The sequence below is a fragment of the Scyliorhinus torazame genome, chromosome 15 (assembly GCF_047496885.1).
Source record: "Scyliorhinus torazame isolate Kashiwa2021f chromosome 15, sScyTor2.1, whole genome shotgun sequence".
In the NCBI taxonomy this organism is placed as follows: Eukaryota; Metazoa; Chordata; class Chondrichthyes; order Carcharhiniformes; family Scyliorhinidae; genus Scyliorhinus; species Scyliorhinus torazame.
Window position 1 is genome coordinate 185963089 of NC_092721.1, and position 22735 is coordinate 185985823.

General features: G+C 44.6%; 1 protein-coding gene across 3 annotated transcripts in view; it reads right to left on the reverse strand.

Moving 5' to 3' along the window:
• Positions 1-794: 794 nt before the first annotated feature.
• ppp2r3b (protein phosphatase 2, regulatory subunit B'', beta) overlaps positions 795-22735 on the reverse strand; it is a 216949-nt gene continuing 195008 nt past the window's right edge. For all 3 annotated transcript variants that reach the window (XM_072477286.1, XM_072477287.1, XM_072477288.1), the window contains 2 exons: positions 16004-16061; positions 795-2091 (listed from right to left, as the gene is read on the reverse strand). In XM_072477286.1, coding sequence (XP_072333387.1) covers positions 16037-16061 — 25 coding nt within the window. In that variant the 3' untranslated portion in view covers positions 795-2091; positions 16004-16036. The remainder of the gene's footprint in view (positions 2092-16003; positions 16062-22735) is intronic.

The window sequence follows — 22735 nt, forward strand, 5'->3', positions numbered from 1 at the left end:
ATAAGCGATTTTCATTTTCATTTCATCCTGCCCTATTCGCTGCATTCTCCTTCATGACTGTCGCACAATGTGCTTTCCCTAATCTGGCCTTGTGCTTTCTTTGGTGTTATTATCAACACTCCAGTCTGATTTCTGGAATGGAGCCAGTGACAGAACATCTGACTCATAAATGTTGGGATGCAAACCTTGACCGAAAATCGTTACACAAGGTTAGCACGCGCAGAAAAAGCAGGAGTTTTTCAGAAAATGTTTTAGAGTTATTAGTGGGTCTCCCATGCGAGTGCATATTTGTTTTTAAAAATGTTTCATCTTGATCTATCCAAAGAATGCAACTACAAACGCCCTATAATCATTGGATAACAGAAGCTGCCTGTAAACTGGCATCGAATTTGAATTAATGATTTGAAAAATTAGATTTAAATGTTTTTTCATCGTGCAATTGCGAGAGGAAAATTGAACAAACACACCCTGATGCACAAGTAATAAAAGGAAGCTGACAAACTTTGCACAATTGCAATTAATAAATTAAAGTAGTATTGGACACCAGATTACTGGTGAAATTAACTAGCAGCAAGCTCTGGTACAATTAAATGGAGAAGTGGGCAGGAGTATATAAATTCATAGACCAGAAAGCACAATGATAAGTTAATAATGTACTATTCTAACACGCTGCACCATCCTAGTATCCCATCAGTTTATTTAACGAATGGGAAATGTGTTACACCATTTTTTGGATTTGTAATGAAACGCAGACTCCCTTGATGGCACCAAATTCAGTCATTACGAGAGAAGGATAAGTTTAAATACTTTATTTCAAAAATGCATAAGAACATGATCTCAACACTGAACAGTATGATTTAGCACCACAACACAAATATACACCGCAAGACTCTACAAATCAAGAAATCATACACAAACTTATTAAATATGTACAACATATTCTAACATATAAACATGTTTGCTACAGCAGAATTTCATTTCTCAAATACTTTGTACGTAAAAATCTTTTCCTTTAAAAATAAGGCACATTTAATTGTTAAGGTCAGTGCAGAGTCATCACTGGGTAACTGAGGATGGAAATGTTCAAACGTCGTTCGTACATTAATAGAGTGAATTATGTTTGCACTAGTGGAATGTAGTGATACCTGATCCAAACATGAATACGATACGATGAGTTAAGACACTGGGAGCTTCCTGCAAATACTACGTTGTGAGCTTTTTGAAGTGGTCCAGGTTTCTGCATGTTCACAACAAAGTTATCAGCTGCATCGCTACAGTATCCAAGTGTAACTCAGGAGTAAAAAAACCCCAAGAAAACTGTTCTCTGAACGTTCGCACTTCTGTCCACTAGGTCTTGCGAGCAACAGATACAAGAAGTGTCCCAGTCTTTTAACAAAAAAATGGTAATACTGTAGATACATTGTAAAGAAATAATCGTTTAGCTTTCATTACCTCTTGAATGTCTGGTCAGAGGGCCTAAGTATCAATACACGGCTAGAATGTAGAACACTTCAAAAAAATTACACTTGGCTTTGAACCTTAGGAAATTTGCCCAGATATTGTGTTTCTTCCAGAAGTACTCTATGTCCAGCTACAAAGTGAATATACTCTGCACTTGATGGTGAGCCAAGTAGCTCTTTCTCCCATCATCTTTTAAATTCTAACATAAGTGCCATTGTAAATTTCCATTCTTGACAACGGATTTCAAACTTGCAATTGGAGGAGATGAAGAGAGTTTGACCTCTCCAACTCAAAACAAAAAAATATTTGAAATTTCAGTGTTGAAGAATTGAAAAACTTTTAACTGATTGAAGACAACCAGGGAGAGGGGGCGGGGGTATCTCAATTATGATTTGTTTTCAAGTTCGTTGCTTTTTTTAAAATATAAAGTTCTCTAAAGCAGACCGGCTGCAGAGTGCGACTAGTACACATGGCACCTGTGAACTTAAACCGACAAAACATCATCATATTCATTTATATTAAAAAAAGACTCCACACATCAATTAGTATTTCCAAGTCTTCTTATCCATTCAGCTTCCCAACTTATTTCTCAGTTGATGATATTCACGGTCAACCTCATTTCAAGATGATCTAAATTAAAATTAAAGATGTTAAAAATTTTGCTTAATACATTTGTGGGCCACAAACATGCAGACTGCGATGTTGTCAGATAGTTTCTCGCACTGAAAATAATCTGACACCACTGTCATACTTCAGAATATGTTCAAATATATTGTCCTTGCCTGAACTTTATAATTTTGCTCATTACTTCAACAAAAGAGGTGGCTGCAAACCACACAATTGACACCTGCAAATCGTGGCTCTTTGGAATGTTACTCGAGAGGAAACATTTGGGAGAATGAGGAGATTAGTGATGTAATGTAGTAACTAATTGCGAGTGATATGGGACTCACTCAGAATGCAGACTCAATCACAAGTGACTTACCTGGCAGATCACAAGTAGACATTAACATTCCTGCCACACAAGTACCAGGCAATGACCATCTCCAATAAGAGAGAATGGAACCATCGCCCCATGACATTCAATGGTATTACCATCACTGAATCCCTCACTATCAACATTCTAGGTGTTACCAATGACCAGAAACCGAACTGCACCAGCCCAAAAAAATACTGTGGCAACAAGAGCAAGTTAGGGACTAGGAGTCCTGTGGTGAGTAACGCACCTCCTTAATCCCCAAAACCTGTCTACCACCTACATGGCACAAGTTAGATGTGTAATGGAATACTCTCCACTTGCCTGGATAGTGCAGCTCCAACAACACTCAAGAATCTCGACACCATCCAGGACAAAGCAGCCCGCTTGATTAGCACCTGTTTCATAAGCATCAACTCCCTCAATCAGCAGCACACAGTAGCAGCAACATGCGCATCTACAAGATGCACTACAGAAACTCGCCAAGACTTCTTAGGCAGCACCTTCCAAACCGATGACAGCTACATCGGCGGGGGGTCGGAGAATCCCGCCCCTGGAATCAAAAAGCCTAATGATGGCCTTGAAGCTATTGTCGATTGTCGTAAAAACCCATCTGGCTCACTAATGTCCTTTAGGGAAGGTAATCTGCCGTCCTTACCTGGCCTGGCCGACATGCGACTCCAGACCCACAGCAATGTGGTTCAAGGGCAAATAGGGATGGGCATTAAATGCTGGCACAACCTACAATGCCCACGTCCCCGTGAACGAACAAAACATGGGAACACAACCTGACATGGAAATATATCATTGTTCCTTCACTGTCGCTGGGTCAAAATCCTGGAACTCCCTCCTTAATAGCACAGTGGGTGTACCTACACCACATGGACTGCAACGGTTCAAGAAGGCAGCTCACCACCACCTTAGAGGGCAATTAGGGATGGGCAACAAATGCTGGCAGTGCCAGCAAAGCCCATACCCACGCCCTGTAAAAAATGAAGTACAAAAACAAATGGAGGCTGGTGTTCCCATTAGTGCTTACATTTAAAATTAAACTATTGAAGAAATGTTAAACAAACTTCTCCGTTGTCCACCCATTTTGGTTAAGCCAATTCTCTATTTGAAGAGGTACTTGCCACATCATAGGACACACACACACACGGTGTTATGTAAATGCTAGCCCTTTCCTTTTACTGTGGCCCATTATGGGACACAGTTTACCTAATGCCCAAATATTAAAACAAAATGATGCGGAATGATCTGCTCATTAATTCAATCCTTTCCTTTAACTGTTGAACAGTGGGTCTTTCAATCATAGAATTTACAGCGCAGAAGGAGGCCATTCGGCCCATCGAGTCTGCATTGCCTCTTGGAAAGAGCACCCTACTTAAGCCCTATCCCCATAACCCAGTAACATTTTTTTGAACACTAGCAATTTATCATGGCCAATCCACCTAACCGCCACATCTTTGGACTGTGGGAGGAAACCGGAGCACCCGGACAAAACCCACACAGACATTGGGAGAATGTGCAGACTCCGCACAGACAGTGACCCAAGCCGGGAATCGATCCTGGGACCCTGGAGCTGTGAAGCAACTGTGCTAACCACTGTGCTACCATGCTGCCCGCTGATTTAAAAAACATACAAAATCAAAGACATACAAGGGGGCGGCACAGCAGCCCAGTGGTTAGCACTGTTGCTTCACAGCGCCAGGGCCCCGGGTTCAATTTCCGCTTGGGTCACTGTCTGTGCTGAGTCTGCACATTCTCCTAGTGTCTGCGTGGGTTTCCTCCGGGCTCTCCAGTTTCCTCCCATACGTCCCGAAAGACGTGTTTCTTAGATGAATAGGACATTCTGAATCCTCCCTTTGTGTACCCGAACAAGCGCCGGAGTGTGGCGACTAGGGGCTTTTCACAGTAACTTTGCAGTGTTAATGTAAACCTACTTGTGACAATAATAAAGATTATTATTATATTACTATCTTGTTCATATGAAACTGTCATGCAAGAGTGCCTTTAAGAAATGGATGTGTAAGCAATGTAACTTTAAGAAAACAGTGATGTCAGAGAGTGGGTGGAGCTCAGCTCAGTTCAGCCATTTTGAAGTTTCAGTTAGAAATGTGCCTGGCTGGGTTTGCCGAGAGCAGTTTAAAAGTGCCTGGCTGTTTTGCTGTGAGCTGATTAAAAGGAGAAAGCCAGTTTAAAAACAGTGTGTGGGTGTCTGTGTGTTTTCCAGAGAGCTGCAAGTTTTGAAAAGTGCTTGGCTGGTTTTGTTGAGAGCAGTTTAAAAGTGCCAGGCTGTTTTGCCATGAGCTGGATCTCTACCATGAAAGACTATCTCTGGATCATTTGGGTGATTTAAAGTAAAGCCTTTAACCTGATGTGATACGGTTTAAAGGTGTTAAGTCTCTTGGCAGTTTGAAGGAACATTTTAAGGAGTTATTTACTGTTGCAATATTTTCTGAGTTATATTTGAAGTAAGGGGTGTTAAGAGATCCAATGTTTATTTAAGATGTTAAGTTGAGTTCATGGAATAAACAGTGTTTTGTGTTTAAAAGGCCACGTGTCCATGATTGTAATACCACACTGAGGGCAAAAGTAATGTGTTAGGAAAAGCAACAAATACATTAAAGGGGGAGGTTGGTTGAACTCCATGATACATTTTGGGGTTCTGAAAACGCCTCCCCCATAACAATTGGGGGCTCGAGGGGGATAAAAGTCTATCTATGATTTGATTTTGTGAACTTAAAGACAGTGGAGGATTGTTGCTTTTCCGGTGTGGTATTTTAGTTTAAGTGGGGAGAGTGTTGTGAACAATGGCTCTTTCAGAGGCTCAGAAGTTTTTGGGGGTGGAGAATGTTACACATAGTACTTTACGGACAGAAACAAAAAGCAGGCTGTTAGATTTGACAAGAATATTGCAGTTAACATTACCTGACAAAATGCGAAAAGATGAGGTAATTATGGTGGTGGTTAAGCATTTAAAGTTGCCTGAGATGGAGTTTGACTCATTGGAAATGGCAAAAATTCAGTTGCAAATTAAACAAATGGATCATGAGAAAGAATTAAAGCGGCTTGCATACGAGAGTGCGAGAGAGGAAAGAGAAAGAGAAAGAGAGGAAAGAGAAAGAGAGGAAAAAGTAAAGGAGAGAGAAGACAGGAGAAAAGAAAGAATAGCCCTAGCAGAAGAAAAAGAAAGGGAGATACAGATCAGGGAAAAAGATAAAGAGAGGGAGTTTGAACTTCAGAAAATGGCCATGAAACATGACAATCAGTTAAAATTGGCAGATGTAAAGGGAAACGTACAGTTGGATGATAGTGATGAAGATAGTGAGAAAGAGCGTCATAGTCGAAGGCTTGGTGGGAATCTATTTAAATATATATGTCCAAGCATTGCCAAGGTTTGACGAGGAGGAAGTGGAAGCCTTATTCATTTAATTTGAGAAGGTAGCTAAACAAATGAAATGGCCACAGGACATGTGGGTGTTACTGATTCAAACAAAGCTGGTAGGTAGAGCTAGTGAAGTGTTTGCATCACTACCGGAGGAGGTATCTGGAACGTATGAGGAGGTGAAGAAATCCATCTTAAGTGCATATGAGCTAGTGCCCGAAGCTTACAGACAAAGGTTTAGAAATTTAAGGAAAGAATTTAGTCAAACATACATGGAGTTTGAAAGGCTCAAACAGAGTAATTTTGATAGATGGATAAGGGCTTTGAAAATAGACCAAACGTATGACGCTCTCAGAGAAATTATACTTTTGGAGGAGTTTAAAAATTCAATTCCTGATGTAGTGAGAACTCGTGTGGAAGAACAGAGGGTTAAATCTGCGAGATTAGCAGCGGAAATGGCAGATGATTATGAATTAGTTCATAAATCAAATATTGGTTTCCGACATCAGTTTCAGCCGGTGAGGGATAGAAACTGGGGACATGAGGAATACTCAAATGGTAAAGGTGATCTGATGGGAGACAATAAAGAGAGTGTACCTCAGATTAAAAAAGAAATCCAGGAGGGTGGAAAAGAAATGAAAAGTTTCAAATGTTTTCACTGTAATAAACTAGGCCATTTAAAGTCACAGTGTTGGTGGTTGAAGAAAAGCACTGGGACGGCTGATGTGGTAACACAGGATAAGATAGTGGGGTTTGTTCGAGTGGTAAAGGAAAGCCCAAGGGAAGCGAAGGAGGCGCAAACGATTGGACAGCCTGTTCAAGAAGTAATTGTTAAGAAGGTGCCAGAAGTCTTTTTTTAAAATATATATTTTATTAAAGTTTTCAAACAGAATTTTTCCATTTTACAAATCAACATAAAAATAGTACAATAACTGATAAATAACATTAGTTAAATAATATAGTGAACTAATAAAGTAACAAAAAATAGTGCTCCCCCCGCCCCCCTCCCCTGGGCTGCTGCTGACGATCTATTTTCCCTTAGCGTTCCGCGAGATAGTCAAGGAACGGTTGCCACCGCCTGGAGAACCCCTGAGCCGATCCTCTAAGTGCATATTTCATTTGTTCCAGTTTTATGAACCCTGCCATATCGTTTATCCAGGCCTCCACGCCGGGGGGTTTCGCTTCCTTCCACATAAGTAGAATCCTTCGCCGGGCTATCAGGGACGCAAAGGCTAGAATATCGGCCTCTTTCACCTCCTGCACTCCCGGCTCTTCCGCTACCACAAATATAGCTAACCCCCAGCCTGGCTTGACCCGGACCTTCACCACCTTTGAGATCACCTTTGCCACTCCCCTCCAGTACTCATCCAGTGCCGGACACGACCAAAACATGTGTGTGGTTCGCCGGGCTTCCCAAGCACCTCCCGCACCTGTCCTCCACTCCGAAGAACCTGCTCAGTCTTGCTCCCGTCATATGTGCTCTGTGTAGAACCTTAAATTGTATCAGGCTAAGCCTGGCACACGAGGACGAGGAATTTACCCTACTTAGGGCATCAGCCCACAGCCCCTCCTCAATCTCCTCCCCCAGCTCCTCTTCCCATTTTCCCTTCAGCTCCTCTACCAGCGCCTCCCCCTCGTCTCTCATCTCCTGATATATTTCGGACACTTTGCCCTCCCCGACCCATACCCCCAAAATCACTCTATCCTGGATCCCCTGTCTCGGGAGGTGCGGACATTCCCTCACCTGTTGCCTCGTAAACGCCCTCACTTGCATATATCTAAAGATATTCCCCGGGGGCAACTCATACTTTTCCTCCAGCGCTCCCAGGCTCGCAAACGTCCCGTCTATAAACAAATCTCTCAGTTTCCTAATTCCTGCTCGTTGCCAGCTCTGGAACCCTCCGTCCATCCTTCCTGGGACAAACCTGTGGTTATTCCTGATCGGGGACCACACCGAGGCACCCGTCACCCCCGTGTCGTCACCATTGCCCCCAGATCCTTAAGGTTACCACCACCACTGGGTTTGTGGTATACCTTTTCGGGGAGAGAGGCAGCGGCGCCGTCACCAGCGTCTTTAGGCTCGTTCCTTTACAGGACGCCATCTCCAGCCTCTTCCACGCCGCCCCCTCTCCCTCCCTCATCCACTTACAAACCATTGCCACATTGGCGGCCCAGTAGTAGTCATCCAGGCTCGGCAACGCCAGTCCCCCTCTGTCCCTGCTACGCTGCAGGAACCCCCTCCTTACCCTCGGGGTCTTCCCTGCCCACACAAAGCTCATAATGCTCCTGTCTATTTTCTTGAAAAAGGCCTTTGTGATCAGAATGGGGAGACGTTGAAACACGAAAAGAAACCTCGGGAGAACCATCATTTTTACCGTCTGCACTCTGCCTGCCAATGAGAGCGGCAGCATATCCCACCTCTTAAAATTCTCCTCCATCTGCTCCACCAACCACGTCAGATTAAGTCTGTGTAGAGTTCCCCAGCTGCTAGCTACCTGGATCCCCAGATATCGAAAGCTCCTTTCCACTCTCTTTAACGGCAGGGCGTCTATTCCTCTTCCCTGGTCCCCGGGGTGTATTACAAAAAGCTCGCTCTTCCCCATATTTAGCCTGTATCCCGAAAAATCTCCAAACACCCTCAATATCTGCATAACCTCTGTTATCCCCTCTACAGGGTCCGCAACATATAGCAGTAAGTCATCTGCGTAGAGTGACACTCGATGTTCCTCTCCCCCTCTAACCACCCCCCTCCATTTCTTAGAGTCTCTCAACGCTATGGCCAGTGGTTCAATTGAAATGAAATGAAAATGAAAAATAAAAATTGCTTATTGTCACAAGTAGGCTTCAAATGAAGTTACTGTGAAAAGCCCCTAGTCGCCACATTCTGGCGCCTGTTCGGGGAGGCTGTTACGGGAATCGAACCGTGCTGCTGGCCTGCCTCGGTCTGCTTTCAAAGCCTGCTTTCAAAGCCAACGATTTAGCCCTGTGCTAAACAGCCCCGTGAAATTGCCAACGCGAACAGTAATGGGGACAGGGGTCGCCCCTGCCTTGTTCCCCTGTGTAGCCGAAAATACTCCGATCTTTGCCGGTTTGTGACTACACTTGCCACTGGGGCCCCATATAGGAGTCTGACCCATCTGTCAAACCCCTCCCCGAACCGAAACATTCTCAACACCTCCCATAAATACTCCCACTCTACCCTATCGAATGCCTTCTCCGCATCCATCGCCACCACTATCTCTGCCTCCCCCTCCGCTGGGGGCATCATTATCGCCCCCAGCAGCCGTCGAACGTTGACATTCAGTTGTCTCCCCTTTACAAACCCCATCTGGTCTTCATGCACCACCCCCGGGACACAATCCTCTATCCTCGTCGCCAGCACTTTTGCCAGCAACTTGGCGTCTACATTTAGGAGTGAGATAGGCCTATATGACCCGCATTGCAGCGGATCTTTATCCCGCTTCAGGATTAGTGATATCGTCGCCTGCAACATTGTCGGGGGTAGTATCCCCCCTTCTCTGGCCTCGTTAAAAGTTCTCGCCAGCAGCGGGGCCAACAGGTCCACATATTTCCTGTAGAATTCCACCGGGAACCCGTCTGGTCCCGGGGCCTTCCCTGCTTGCATGTTCCCCAGTCCTTTAGTCACCTCATCCACCTCAATTGACGCCCCCAGACCTGCCACCTCCTGCTCCTCCACCCTCGGGAACCTTAGTTGGTCCAGAAACTGTTGCATTCCCTCTTTTCCCTCCGGGGGTTGGGACTTATATAGCCTCTCATAGAAGGTCTTAAACACCTCATTTACCTTCCCTGCTCTCCGCTCCGTAGTTCCCGTTTCATCCCCAACTCCCCCAATCTCTCGCCGCTATCCTCTTGCTAAGTTGGTGGGCCGGCAGCCGGCTCGCCTTTTCCCCAAACTCACATCTCATCCCCTGTGCCTTCCTCCACTGTGCCTCTGCCTTTCCTGTGGTCAGCAGGTCAAACTCCGTCTGAAGTCTTCGCCTCTCTCTATATAGTCCTTCGTCCGGGGCCTCCGCATATCTTTTATCCACCCTCAAAATCTCCCCCACTAATCTCTCCCTTTCTTTGCCCTCTTGTTTCTCCTTGTGAGCTCTAATGGAGATCAACTCTCGCCTAACCATCGCCTTCAGCGCTTCCCATACTACCCCCACCTGAACTTCGCCATCGTCATTGACCTCCAGGTATCTCTCAATACATCCCCGTACCCTTCCACAGACTCCCTCGTCCGCCAATAGTCCCACATCCAGTTGCCAGAGTGGGCGCTGCTCCCTCTCCTCTCCTAATTCCCGATCCACCCAGTGCGGGGCATGGTCTGAAACGGCTACGGCCGAGTACTCCGTTCCTGCCACCTTCGAGATCAGTGCCCTACTCAGAACAAAAATCTATTCGGGAATATACCTTGTGGACATGGGAGAAAAAGGAGAACTCTTTGACCAACGGCCTAGCAAATCTCCACGGATCCACTCCCCCCATGTGTTCCATAAACCCCCTAAGCACCTTGGCCGCTGCCGGCCTTCTTCCAGTCCTGGATCTAGACCGGTCTAGCCCTGGATCCAGCACAGTATTGAAGTCCCCCCCCATTACCAGGCTTCCCACCTCCAGGTCCGGGATACGTCCCAGCATCCACTTCATAAATCCCGCGTCATCCCAGTTCGGGGCATATACATTTACCAGCACGACTTCCTTTCCCTGCAATCTACCACTCACCATCACATATCTACCCCCATGAACCCCCACTATATTCTTGGCCTCGAACGACACCCGTTTCCCCACCTGTATCGCCACCCCCCTATTTTTCACGTCCAACCCGGAGTGGAACACCTGCCCCACCCATCCTTTCCTTAACCTAACCTGATCTGCCACCTTCAGATGCGTCTCCTGAAGCGTGACTACGTCCGCCTTCAGTCTTTTTAAGTGCGCGAACAACCGGGCCCTCTTAATCGGCCCATTCAGGCCTCTCACATTCCACGTGATCAGCCGGATTGCCCCCCCCCCCCCCCCGACTAGCTATCCCCTATTTTGGGCCAGCCCCCCGTCCGGGTCCCGCGCACCCACCCATCCCCCAGGCGGCGCCTTCCCGTCCACCTCTTCTGTTGCCAGCTCCCTCTTGCACTCAGCAGCATCTAGCATGGTTACTCCCCCCATGATGCTTCCGAAAGTCAGCTAACTCTAACAGACCCCGGCTTCCCCCGTTCTCCCTTTGACCCCCCTGCGTGTGGAACTCCCTTCCTGCGCTTATCTTCCCGCCATCATCTCCATAGCGCGGGAAAAACCCTGCGCTTTCCTATCGGCCCCGCCCCCTATGGCGCAGCTCCCTCTTTCCCCATCCCCCCCCTCAGTCCCTTTTTCCACCGGCGCCCACATTTCTCCGTGTCCCCCATCTAGAGGAGAGAAATTCCCCATCTATCGTTTCAATATTATAAACCTCCCATTCCCCAATTTACACTTCTGTACCACCACCTCGTTGTTTCCCCCCAACATCAGTCTCACAGTTCTAGTCCAGTTTCTCTTCTTGGATGAAGGTCCATGCCTCATCCGCCGTTTTGAAGTAGTAGTGCTTGCCCTGATGCGTGACCCACAATCGCGCCGGCTGCAGCATCCCAAATTTTATTTTCTTCCCGCCTTGGCCCGATTGAAGCTCGCCCTCCTTCTCGCCACCTCCGCGCTCCAGTCCTGATACACTCGTATCACCGCATTCTCCCACCTGCTAGTCCGTACCTTCTTGGCCCAGCTCAAGACAGCCTCTCTGTCCGTGAAGCGGTGGAATCTCACCACTATCGCCCTTGATAGTTCTCCCGCCTTTGGTCTTCTCACAAGGACCCGGTGAGCCCCTTCCACCTCCAGGGGGCCCGATGGGGCCTCAGCTCCCATTAGCGTATGGAGCATCGTGCTCACATAAGCCCCAACGTCAGCTCCCTCCGTTCCTTCGGGGAGACCTAGAATTCGGAGGTTCTTCCTCCTCGCGCAGTTCTCCAGGGCTTCCAGCCTTTCGATACATCTCTTATGTAGCGCCTCATGCGTCTCCGTTTTTACCACCAGACCCTGTATCTCATCCTCATTTTCGGCTGCCTTTGCCTTCACTCCACGGAGCTCTATCGCCTGGACCTTTTGTGTTTCCTTCAGCCCATCGATTGCCAATAACATCGGCGCCAGAACCTCCTTCTTTAGTTCCTCCACACACCGTCGGAGGAATTCCTGCTGGTCCGGGCCCCATGTCGTCTGGGCTCCATCTGCCGCCATCTCGCTTCTTCCTTCTCTTCTCTGCCGCTGCTCCAAAGGATCCTTCGCAATCTGGCCACTGCCACTGGTCTTTTCCATACACACCCGGGGGGGGGCACTTTCCTTCGTCACCCCACACTGGGTTTGGTCTGAAAAAATTTCCGTTGGGGCTCCCGAAAAGAGCCCAAAGGTCCGATAGAACGGGAGCTGCCGCAACATGCAGCTTAGCAGTGCATCGCCGCAACCGGAAGTCCCCGTGCCAGATGTCTTTACTTGTCAGAATTTACTTGTGTGGGTAAAGTTTACTCGTGTATCAGGAGGAGCAGGTAAAGAAGTCACAATTTTAAGAGATACAGGGGCTAGTCAATCTTTAATGGTAAGAGATGAGGAATTATGTAGTTTGGGAAGAACGTTGCCAGAAAAGGTGGTGATACGTGGAATTCAGGGCGTTCTATTATATAAGGTAAGGTTGGAAAGTCAGGTGAAGAATGGTGAAGTGGTAGTAGGAGTAATAGATAAACTATCTTGTCCAGGAATCCAGTTTATCTTGGGTAATGATATAACTGGATTGCAGGTGGGAGTGAGGCCTACTGTGGTTGATAAGTCAGTGGAAAATCAGACAACTGAAGGGTTGAAGGACGAATATCCTGGAATTTCTCCGGATTGTGTAGTAACAAGGTCGCAAAGTCATAGGTTAAGACAAGAGGAGAAATGAAAGAGTGAAGATGAAGTTCAAGTGCAATTATCAGAAACGATTTTTGATCAGATGGTTGAAAAAGAACAAGAACAGGTGGAGGATGAGGCGGATATTTTTAGTTCAGGAAAATTGGCGGAGTTACAACAGAAAGATGTAGAAATAAAACGGATATATCAGAAAGCATATACGGAAGAGGAATCTGAGAGTATACCAGAGTGTTATTACCGTAAAAATGATGTCTTGATGAGAAAATGGAGACCTGTACATATGCAGGCGGATGAAAAGTGGGCAGATGTTCATCAAGTAGTATTGCCGGTAGGGTATAGAAAGGAGGTGTTGCGAGTTGCACATGAGGTACCAGTGGGAGGTAATTTGGGAATAAGGAAAACTCAAGCTAAAATCCAGAAACATTTTTATTGGCCTGGACTACATAAAGATGTAGTTAAATTTTGTCAATCATGTCACACATGTCAAGTGATAGGGAAACCTCAGGCAGTGATAAAACCAGCACCCTTAATACCCATTCCAGCATTTGAGGAACCTTTTACAAGGGTCCTAATCGATGGTATAGGACCGCTTCCTAAAACAAAAAGTGGGAATCAATATTTTCTACTGTAATGGATGTGTCTACTAGGTTTCCAGAGGCCATTACAGTACGTAATATTACAGCTAAAAGGATTGTGGAGGAGTTACTTAAATTCTTTACTAGATATGGACTACCCACAGAAATTCAATCGGATCAAGGAACAAATTTTACTTCAAAGTTATTCAAAGAAGTTATGGATAGCTTCGGAATAAAACACCTTAAATCAACTACGTACCATCCAGAATCGCAGGGTGCGTTACAAAGGTGGCATCAGACATTAAAGACAATGTTGAGGGCGTATTGTCAAGATTATCCAGAGGATTGGGATAAAGGAATCCCATTCGTATTGTTTGCAATTCGGGATGCACCTAATGAGTCTACCAAATTTAGTCCTTTTGAACTAATTTTTGGTCATGAGGTAAGAGGACCACTTAAATTGATTAAGGAAAAACTGCTGGGTGAGAAATCGGAAATTACACTATTGGATTACGTGTCAAATTTTAGGGAACGATTAAATAGAATTGGCTAGACAACATTTGAAAGTTGCACAAAATGTGATGAAAGGGGTAGCGGACAAGAAATCCAAAGTTCGTAGTTTTGCCAGTGGGGATAAAGTTTTAGTGGTAGGGGAGCCTTTAAAAGCTAGGTTTTGTGGACCGTATCAGATTGAAAGGAAATTAAGTGAGGTGAATTATGTGGTAAAAACACCAGATAGAAGGAAGGCTCACCGAGTGTGTCATGTGAATATGCTTAAAAGGTACTTTGAAAGGGAAGGAGAGAAAAAGGAGGTTTTAATGATTCTAACTCAAAGTGACAAACCAAATCCAGATGACTGTGAATTTGACATACCTCAAATTAAATTGGGAAATGAGGATGTTCTTAAAAATTGGGATGAATTGTTAAGTTACCTTCCAGAGGAAAAACGAACTGATCTGAAAGAGTTATTGATATCACATGGGCAGGTTTGTAGAGATAAATTGGGAAGTACTAAAATGGTTATACATGATGTAGATGTGGGAAATGCTGTACCTATCAAATAACATCCATATAGACTTAATCCTTTACAATTGGCACAGGTTAACAGAGAGATTGAGAGTATGCTGAAGAATGGCATAATTGAAGTGGGTTGCAGCCAATGGAGCTCACCCATAGTGATGGTACCTAGACCAGATGGTACCCGATGGTTGTGTGTGGACTATAGAAAGGTGAATGCAGTTATAAGAACGGACTCTTATCCTGTCCCACCATTGAAGGATTAAATTGAGAAAGTGGGACAATCTGCTTTTATTTCCAACTTCCAGACATGGAAAGAACATTTAAAACATCGTATGGAGTTCTTCGGTCGACTTCAGGAGGCGGGTTTGGTGATGAACCTCGCCGAAAGTGAATTTGGAGAAGCCCAAATCACTTTCCTTGTGGAGTTTCCGTTATCCTCAAGACGATGGGAAATAATGCGATTTCTTAGCATGAGTGGATTTGATCGAACAGTTGTGCAAAAGTTTTGTGGCGTGATTACTCACTGATGGAAGTGCTGAAGAAACATATCAAAATTCAATGGACAGCGGACTTTCAACAGGCATTTGACTACCTGAAAGCTTTGATCACCAATGCTCCTGTATTGGAGAATTGCAAGGGACTCTGTGGTCAGATTGAACTAAAGTATCTGATTCTAAAGAGAAATGCCGAGCAGTAGAGGAATGGATGGATCGTGCAGAGACTTTGTTCAAAGAGACTGTCAATCGAGAAGGATTTTGGTTGGAGGAAGAAGAACAAAGAAAAATGGACTATATTATTATACCTGTTTGCATGTGTTGTTTTTTTTAATAAAAACAAAAAGGTATATTTACTGTGTACATTTCTTAGTGGATGGTGCAAAAGTGAAAAATGAAACCATCTTGAAGTTGATGGTTTATTTTTTTTCTTGGGGGGAGGTGTCATGCAAGAGTGCCTTTAAGAAATGGATGTGTAAGCAATGTACTTTAAGAAAACAGTGATGTCAGAGAGTGGGTGAAGCTCAGCTCAGTTTAGCCATTTTGAAGTTTCAGTTAGAAATGTGCCTGGTTGGGTTTGCTGAGAGCAGTTTAAAAGGGCCTGGCTGGTTTGCTGTGAGCTGATTAAAAGGAGAAAGCCAGTTTAAAAACAGTATGTGGGTGTCTGTGTGTTTTCCAGAGAGCTGCAAGTTTTGAAAAGTGCCTGGCTGGTTTTGCTGAGAGCAGTTTAAAAGTGCCTTGCTGTTTTGCAGTGAGCTGGATCGCTACCATGGAAGACTATATCTGGATCATTTGGGTGATTTAAAGTAAAGCCTTTAACCTGATGTGATACGGTTTAAAGGTGTTAAGTCCCTTGGAAGTTTGAAGGAATATTTTAAGGAGTTATTTACTGTTGCAATATTTTCTGAGTTATCTTTGAAGTAAGGGGTGTTAAGAGGTCCAATGTTTATTTAAGATGTTAAGTTGAGTTCATGGAATAAACAGTGTTTAGCCCACGTGTCCATAATTGTAATACCACACCAGGGAAAAAGCCGTGTGCTAGGAAAAGCAACAAATCCATTAAAGGGAGAGCTTGGTTGAACTCCATGATACATTTTGGGGTTCTGAAAACGCCTTCCCCATAACAAAACATAAAGACAACTTTAAATGGTTGCAAAAGTTTTCTTACCTTAAAATTACTCTTTGCTTATAGTTGTATCTTCTAGTAGTCAGACAGCTCAGAGTCCCTGCAGTCAACAAGGAATAATGTCAGCCAGTGTTTTATTAAAAAGGCTCTCTTTTAGAAATCTTGCAATTATATCATTAGTATAACGGATCTTTTAAAGCTTTATCACTCATTGGCAGTCTGGAACATAGGCAGAATTGCTGCCACTGGATATGCAGTTGCAATGCCTGTGACATCTTTGATACTTCTCAGCCGTAATATTGAGCAATGTAAAGATATTTTAACAAGTGCAGCATCAATGAGATGAAGTTTTTTCCACCATAGTTACGAACTGCAAACTATTGAACCCATAATAAATCCATTGCCATTTGGTCTCATTGGCTGGTCCGTTCCTTACCGCTCACCGTCTCCCTTTCACTTGCTGCCCTACTCCCTTGTTGACTATAGGCAGCAAGCAGGACAGCAAGTGAACTGGGAGGGAGACAGCAAGTGGCGCATGGTGGGGGTGGGGCATGTGAAGCGGCAAGGGGGCGATGGGTGCCGATATCCTGTTCCAGGTACACAATGATGTCAGTGACTTCCTATGCTGTAGTGGGAGATAGTATTTTTTAAAAAATATTTCACAGGATGAGACGGTTGGTGGCCAGGTGAGTAGTTTCTGCCCATCCAGAATGGTTCTCAAGAAGGTGGCCTTCCTGGATCTCTGCAATCCATGTGGTGTAGTAACATCCACGGTGCAGTTAGGAAGGGAGTTCCAGGAGTTTGACCCTATGACATTGAAAGAATGGCAAATTAGTTCCAAGGCTGGATGATATTTGACCTGGAGATAGTGGTCTTCCCAAGCATCCGCTGCCCTCATCTTTCTAGATGATAGAGGGTGTGGGTTTGGAAGGTTGCTGCAATGCATTGTGTAGATGGTGCACACTGCTACCACTGTGTGTGTTTGTGGATATACGAAATGAAGGTGTTGGATGGCGTGCTACTTCAGTGTTGTTGGAGCTGCAATCATCCAGCCAAGTGAAGAGTATTCAATCACACTCTTGACTTGTGCCTTGTAGATGATGGACACGACTTAGGGAGCTAAGAGGAGAGTTACCTGCTGCAAAGTTTCCAGCCTCTGACTTGCTCTTGCAGCTCCAGTATTTATATGGCTGGTCCAGTTCAGTTTACTGGTCAATGGTAACCCCAAGATGTTCATAGTGGGTGATTCAGCAATGGCAATGTCACTGAATGTAAAGGAGAGATGGTTAGATTCTCTCTTGTTGGGAGATGGTCATTGCCTGGCATGAGTAGTGTGGAAATCTCAGCAAGTTAACTGGTTGGTTTTGAGGTGCTTGCTATATTGCAGGCGATAGATTTGAAGAAAGGTTGAGAAATTTGACTAGTCAGTTTTGTGCAGATTGCACCTCATGACGATTAAATGTTCCTTGTTGCTGCTTTGATTCATTCTCATTCGCCAGTTGATATTTGATTGGTGATTGAACAGGTAATTATTTTGGGGTTAAGGCGAATTCTATGCCTTATGGATGTTTGATGCTTAGCAGATATCCATTTTTGGATCCAATCACATAGCCCAGAGAAACTTTTCTGGTCTTGTACTTTTATGTCTCTGAGTGTGATGCCTCAGTAGCTGCACTTTCAGATGTGATCATGGATGCACACAAGATGAAAGACTAGATTTACAATCTCTTCCAGAATATGGCAAACTCGATTTTTTGATACAGTCAATGTGTGCCTCTTTTAAGTTATAACTTTTGCTAACCAGTGCTTTCTGCACCAAGTGAAAATACCAGTAATTATAATTCTTTGATAGACAGGCACGAGGGGAAATGGGAGACAAAAACACACAATTATGGACATTTACTGTTCTATGCGAGAGACTGGCATGCTAGGTTTTAGAAAATGACGACAAGGTCTCATCATCATTTGAAAGAGTACTGTTCACATGATGAATCTGAAATATGCAACTCTATATTGGAGATCACTATTTTATGAAGGTTAGAAAAAAAATTAACGTGTGCTTTACTATCAAAGTTGTTACTCCTCAGATACAGCCCAATAGTGAAGTTTCTATAGCTCAGCTCCACGCTAAAGTCTTTACTAAAGCCAAAATTTTATGTTACTCACTATTTAAGTTATCTTATTTGGTAGAATGGGTGAAAAAGATCAAGTTGGTGGAAAGAGTAGACTCTCTCTAAACACTCATTTAATGATCATTAAAAATCAATTTGTTTAAAGCTTCTGTGCCAGAATATTTTATGATTCCAAGCTCACACGGATCATCTACTTGACGAAATGCTTATTTCATTCACTAGGTGGCAGTAAAACCTAGTGTTTCATTATTCCTGGCCAGAATTTGTAGTGAGCAGGGCATCTAACAGTATCTAACTTTAGCCCTGCATCCTCAAAAAAAAAACTTGGTTTCCAAAGTTGCCGAAAGTGAGAACTTTGAGAACAGTAGAGCGACGAAATGGAACACTGACAGCAAACTTTGGGCATTCACATTTAACCATGCATCTGCTCCTCATCTGAAGTTGCTGTACCAATTATGGATAAATAACAGCGAGCACCATTGCCTCATCATTATTTTGACAACAGACTTTGGCCCAACTATTATTAGATTTGAGGTTCTGGCCCAACTATTATTGGATTTGAGGTTGTGTACTCAATGGTCGCATTAGGAAATTCAAATTAACGCAATGGAAATCAAGGCATTTTGACCCAAAGCGAAGTACAAAAGTTGAAGAACATTTATTTGCAGAGCGCTCATAGCTTTGAAAGCAATGGGACTACATTCACCAGCTTAAAACTGCACTAGTGTCACATTGCTATTATCACTAACCTCGTGTTATATTTCAATTATAATAAAAGGGGCAAATATCAAACTGCAGAGCTGAGCCAAGGCTTTAAAAGTATATTTCAGAATCAAATGTTTTGAATCATACAGCAAGCATTAAGTACTGGAGCTGAAATTTCAAATGCAAGTGATTGAAGCACAACTGGCACAGAATTATTCGCACCTCTCACAATCGTTGAGAAAATGATCAACTTAATTCAAAATTTACCAAAGGCACCAACAATACAGGAAGTAGTGGAGGCAGACATGCAGGCCAAAACAAGGAGTCAGAATTAACTAGCAACGCCAACTAGCTGCAAAATCAAGCTGTCCACAGTCTGTGTTGCAACTCATACGATGGTGAACGATGAAAGTAATTTAAAGGAACGTTTGAATTTCAGACAGAAATGCAGTCAATATTTTAATAGTGTCGCTTGGGACCCAATCTTGCATTAAATGAGTGATTCCATTGAAAATGTGTTTCAGCATATAATGTACATACTAGACAAGAGACTGTGGGAGAATGGATTCCATGAACCAACACGGTCAATGCATATTCAAGCTTTTAACCTCATCTGATTTGGTACTACTATTCTCTGCCTCTTTCTCACAATTATTGAGAAAATGAAGATTTTAATTGGAAATGAGCCAAACACACACGCATAATACACCAAGCAAGTAGGCTGGCAGGCATTCAGGGAGAAAAATAAAGTTTGACAGGGTGGGTAAAAATAAAAGGTGGCTTTATGCCTTTTTAAAAAAAAGTTCATCATATTTTAACTGTTTGTGCAACCGCTAACATGGGGCACCACTTGACCACAGAAATAATAGGTGTGAAATTGGCCGTAGGCAGGAATTCAAAGCTGTCAATAGCAAGTCAATGTCCAATTTTATACCCACCCCATTCTCTTCTCAACGAATTTCAATGGATTTGTTAAATTACCAAATACCGATTTTCATAGTTTATATGGCGAGATCACCTTTTTGGTTAAATACAGTATTGTCGATCACTGATCTCTATAACTCATACTGGCATTCAATATGGCTAATGAGTTACTAACTACTATTCAAGTTTACAGACTTGTTTCGAATCAGAATATTTCAATGCAGATTATAATCGAATGTATTACTTTTGAAATGCAATCAGTGTTCTACAGGTAAATAGAACAGCTATTTTAAAAGGGGCCACAAACCACAAATTAAAGAAAGAGCAGTTAATCTGTTTTAACTGATATTGGCTGAGGAAATAAATGTTGATCAGGGCACAAGAATAACTAGCTCCCTGCTCATCAAGTATTTCATGGCATCTTAATACTGGGATTTTGCTTTAAAATCTCATGCAAAAGGTGGAATTCCTAAAAAGGCAGCACTTAGTAAGGCATTGGTACTCTTATTTATGAATACTGCAAACAGTAAAAGGCCTAGGTCAGAATTCATCGGAACACTGACCTCAATTAGAGCTTTAGTTATCGCCCCTTCCTATATGCTATTACAAAAACAATTTCCAGTGCAATTAGGCCAGGCATTGTCAAACTCGGGAGCGTGACCCGCGGGTGAGTGGCGGGCGGGTGTCGGGAGGGTCACGGAGCCGTCCGTCGTGGCGCTCCTGATCGCACAAATCTGTGCACAACAGCTGCAGCAGCCTTCAAGATGGCCGCGAACATGTAAAAAATGTGACCGCACAGCGCACGTGCGCCGATGATTGGGCACACATGCGCAGTGCGGCCACTTTTTTTTTTTAAACGGTCGCAGCTTTTTATTTCACAAGTTCGGGGGGGTTTATTCATTTAATTTTTATTTTTTTCATTTATTTTATTCTTTTTTTTTTTACAAGTTTGGGGGGAGTTTATTTGATAAAATGTTACCGGAAAAAAATGCAGAATTTTGGACAGATGGAGACTCCATACTTTCCGACCCCGGAAGGCTTCACCTTCATCCAACAGGTTCCATTGGAGGAGCGTGTACGAGGGCCAAAGGGACCCAAAACCATTTCCTCCATTTTTGTCAGCAGCAAACAAGGTAAGAGAAAATGGTGGGACGCGCAGGTCGGCCGGCGTGGGTCGCGAAGTTTGGTCGGGTTGGGTCCCGAATGTTGGCCGGTTGGTAAAAATGGGACCCCGGAAAAAAAGTTTGAAGAACACTGAATTAGGCAGTTTCTCAAATTCCATGAATTTAAATAAGTTTTGTATATGAAATGCTGTCAAATATCACGTGGTTAAACCAAGTAAGGCCTTCATCAACCTATCTGATTGCCTCTTCGGAGAATTTCTGATGTGCTAGATGTGGTCAATATGGTTTTCACGAATGGTGGCAAAATGAGGAATTCACAAACAAATATGACCAGCAGAGAAACAGATCTACACAAATTACATTCTGTCACCAACATTCATGCATAGGAAATGCAAATTGCTAGCTTTCACCCCGGCTGTTCTCATTACCAGATTCATTATTCATTTAGAATTTTTCCAAGGTGATGGGGCCTGTGATGGCACTGTCAGAGGGTCACTACACAAGGCAGGAGAGTGATAATAACTCGCTGTGAGAAAAGCACTGGTGCTCCTCAGTTTCTGCAGAAGTCCGACTCCTGTTTTACTGTTGACAGCCGGTCACACCCATCCTCCCCTACGGTGACCACTCAGACCTTCTTATTGTTCTTGATCCTTTGTGGTCTATTGCTTCGTCTAGGTGTGTCTCCAGGATGCACATCAAAGGTGGAGGCAGCCTGCTGCTTTCTGCGCCCTGCTGCCTTTGAAGGAAGATGAGGGGTGGGCTGATTTGGAAGAACTGGAGACTGCCACCATCTCCTGGGTGGCAGGCACCAGGTCGGACTCCAGCGCTTCCTCCTCCCCAACTGGGGCCTCCATGGGATGGAGGGGCAGCTGATGTGTGCTCCAGAGGCCTGAGAGTCATCTGGTGCTGCCAGTCCAGGAGGGTCCCCATTGTCTGCACCATGGTGTCGACACCCTCAGCGATGGTCCTCAGTGACTGGGCCATGCTCTAGAGTACCTCGGCAATGTCCACCTGCGCCTGGGACATGTCCCTCAGCAACTGGAACATGATGTTGAGGCTCGCTGCCACGGTCATCACAGAGTGAGCCATGACTTCGACACCACCACGCAAGACGCGGACGCCGTGCTCCAGGTTTTCCACAGCGGTCATCACCCTAGCAGTGGTGGCCTCTGTGTCACACATTGTCGCCATCATCTCCTGTGCCTGAAAGCTTTGGGATTCCAATTGGGCGTGCAGTCGCTCGAGTGTCGCTGACAAACCCTCCTGAATCTCACGGCTGTGTCCTATCATTTGCATCAACTCTGTGAGAACCTTGTCCAGAGACTCAAAATCTGGATGGGACCCAGTCGAGTCCTGGCATCCAGCACATCTCCGACTGCTGTGTCCTTCGGATGTTCCTGACTCCCCTCCACGTCTTGTGCATCAGCAACTGCTGTTCTCACCACATTGTGCCCTAGAGGCCTGTCCGCTAATATCTCCCACCGAGGTGTTTGCTGATGGAAGGTGTGGGCGATAGTTCAGATGCCTCGAGGCGGTCTCCTCAGAGCTCCCCTGGATAGGGGGAAAACAACTCTGGATGGCCCGGCCTCTTAGATGAAGATCCTGCGAGACAATCGACATGTTGTCAGTGAGGGGTTTGGATAATTTTCTGACATGAACATGAGACAGGTCATCTGGGTGAAGGGGCAGTGGATCCTTGCCTCTCTCGGGCACAGGCCAGCCTCATTGTCGGTGACTGTCCTCCCTCCAGCAACCCCACAATTTCCAGGGCCCGTTCCTCATAGTGGGTGAGGACTCAGATCTCTGGATTACTCCCCCAGTCTTGGCCCTTTCCCATTTATTATGGGCCATCTTCTCCTGCAGGGACAAAGAGAGGGCATTGTGAGCCA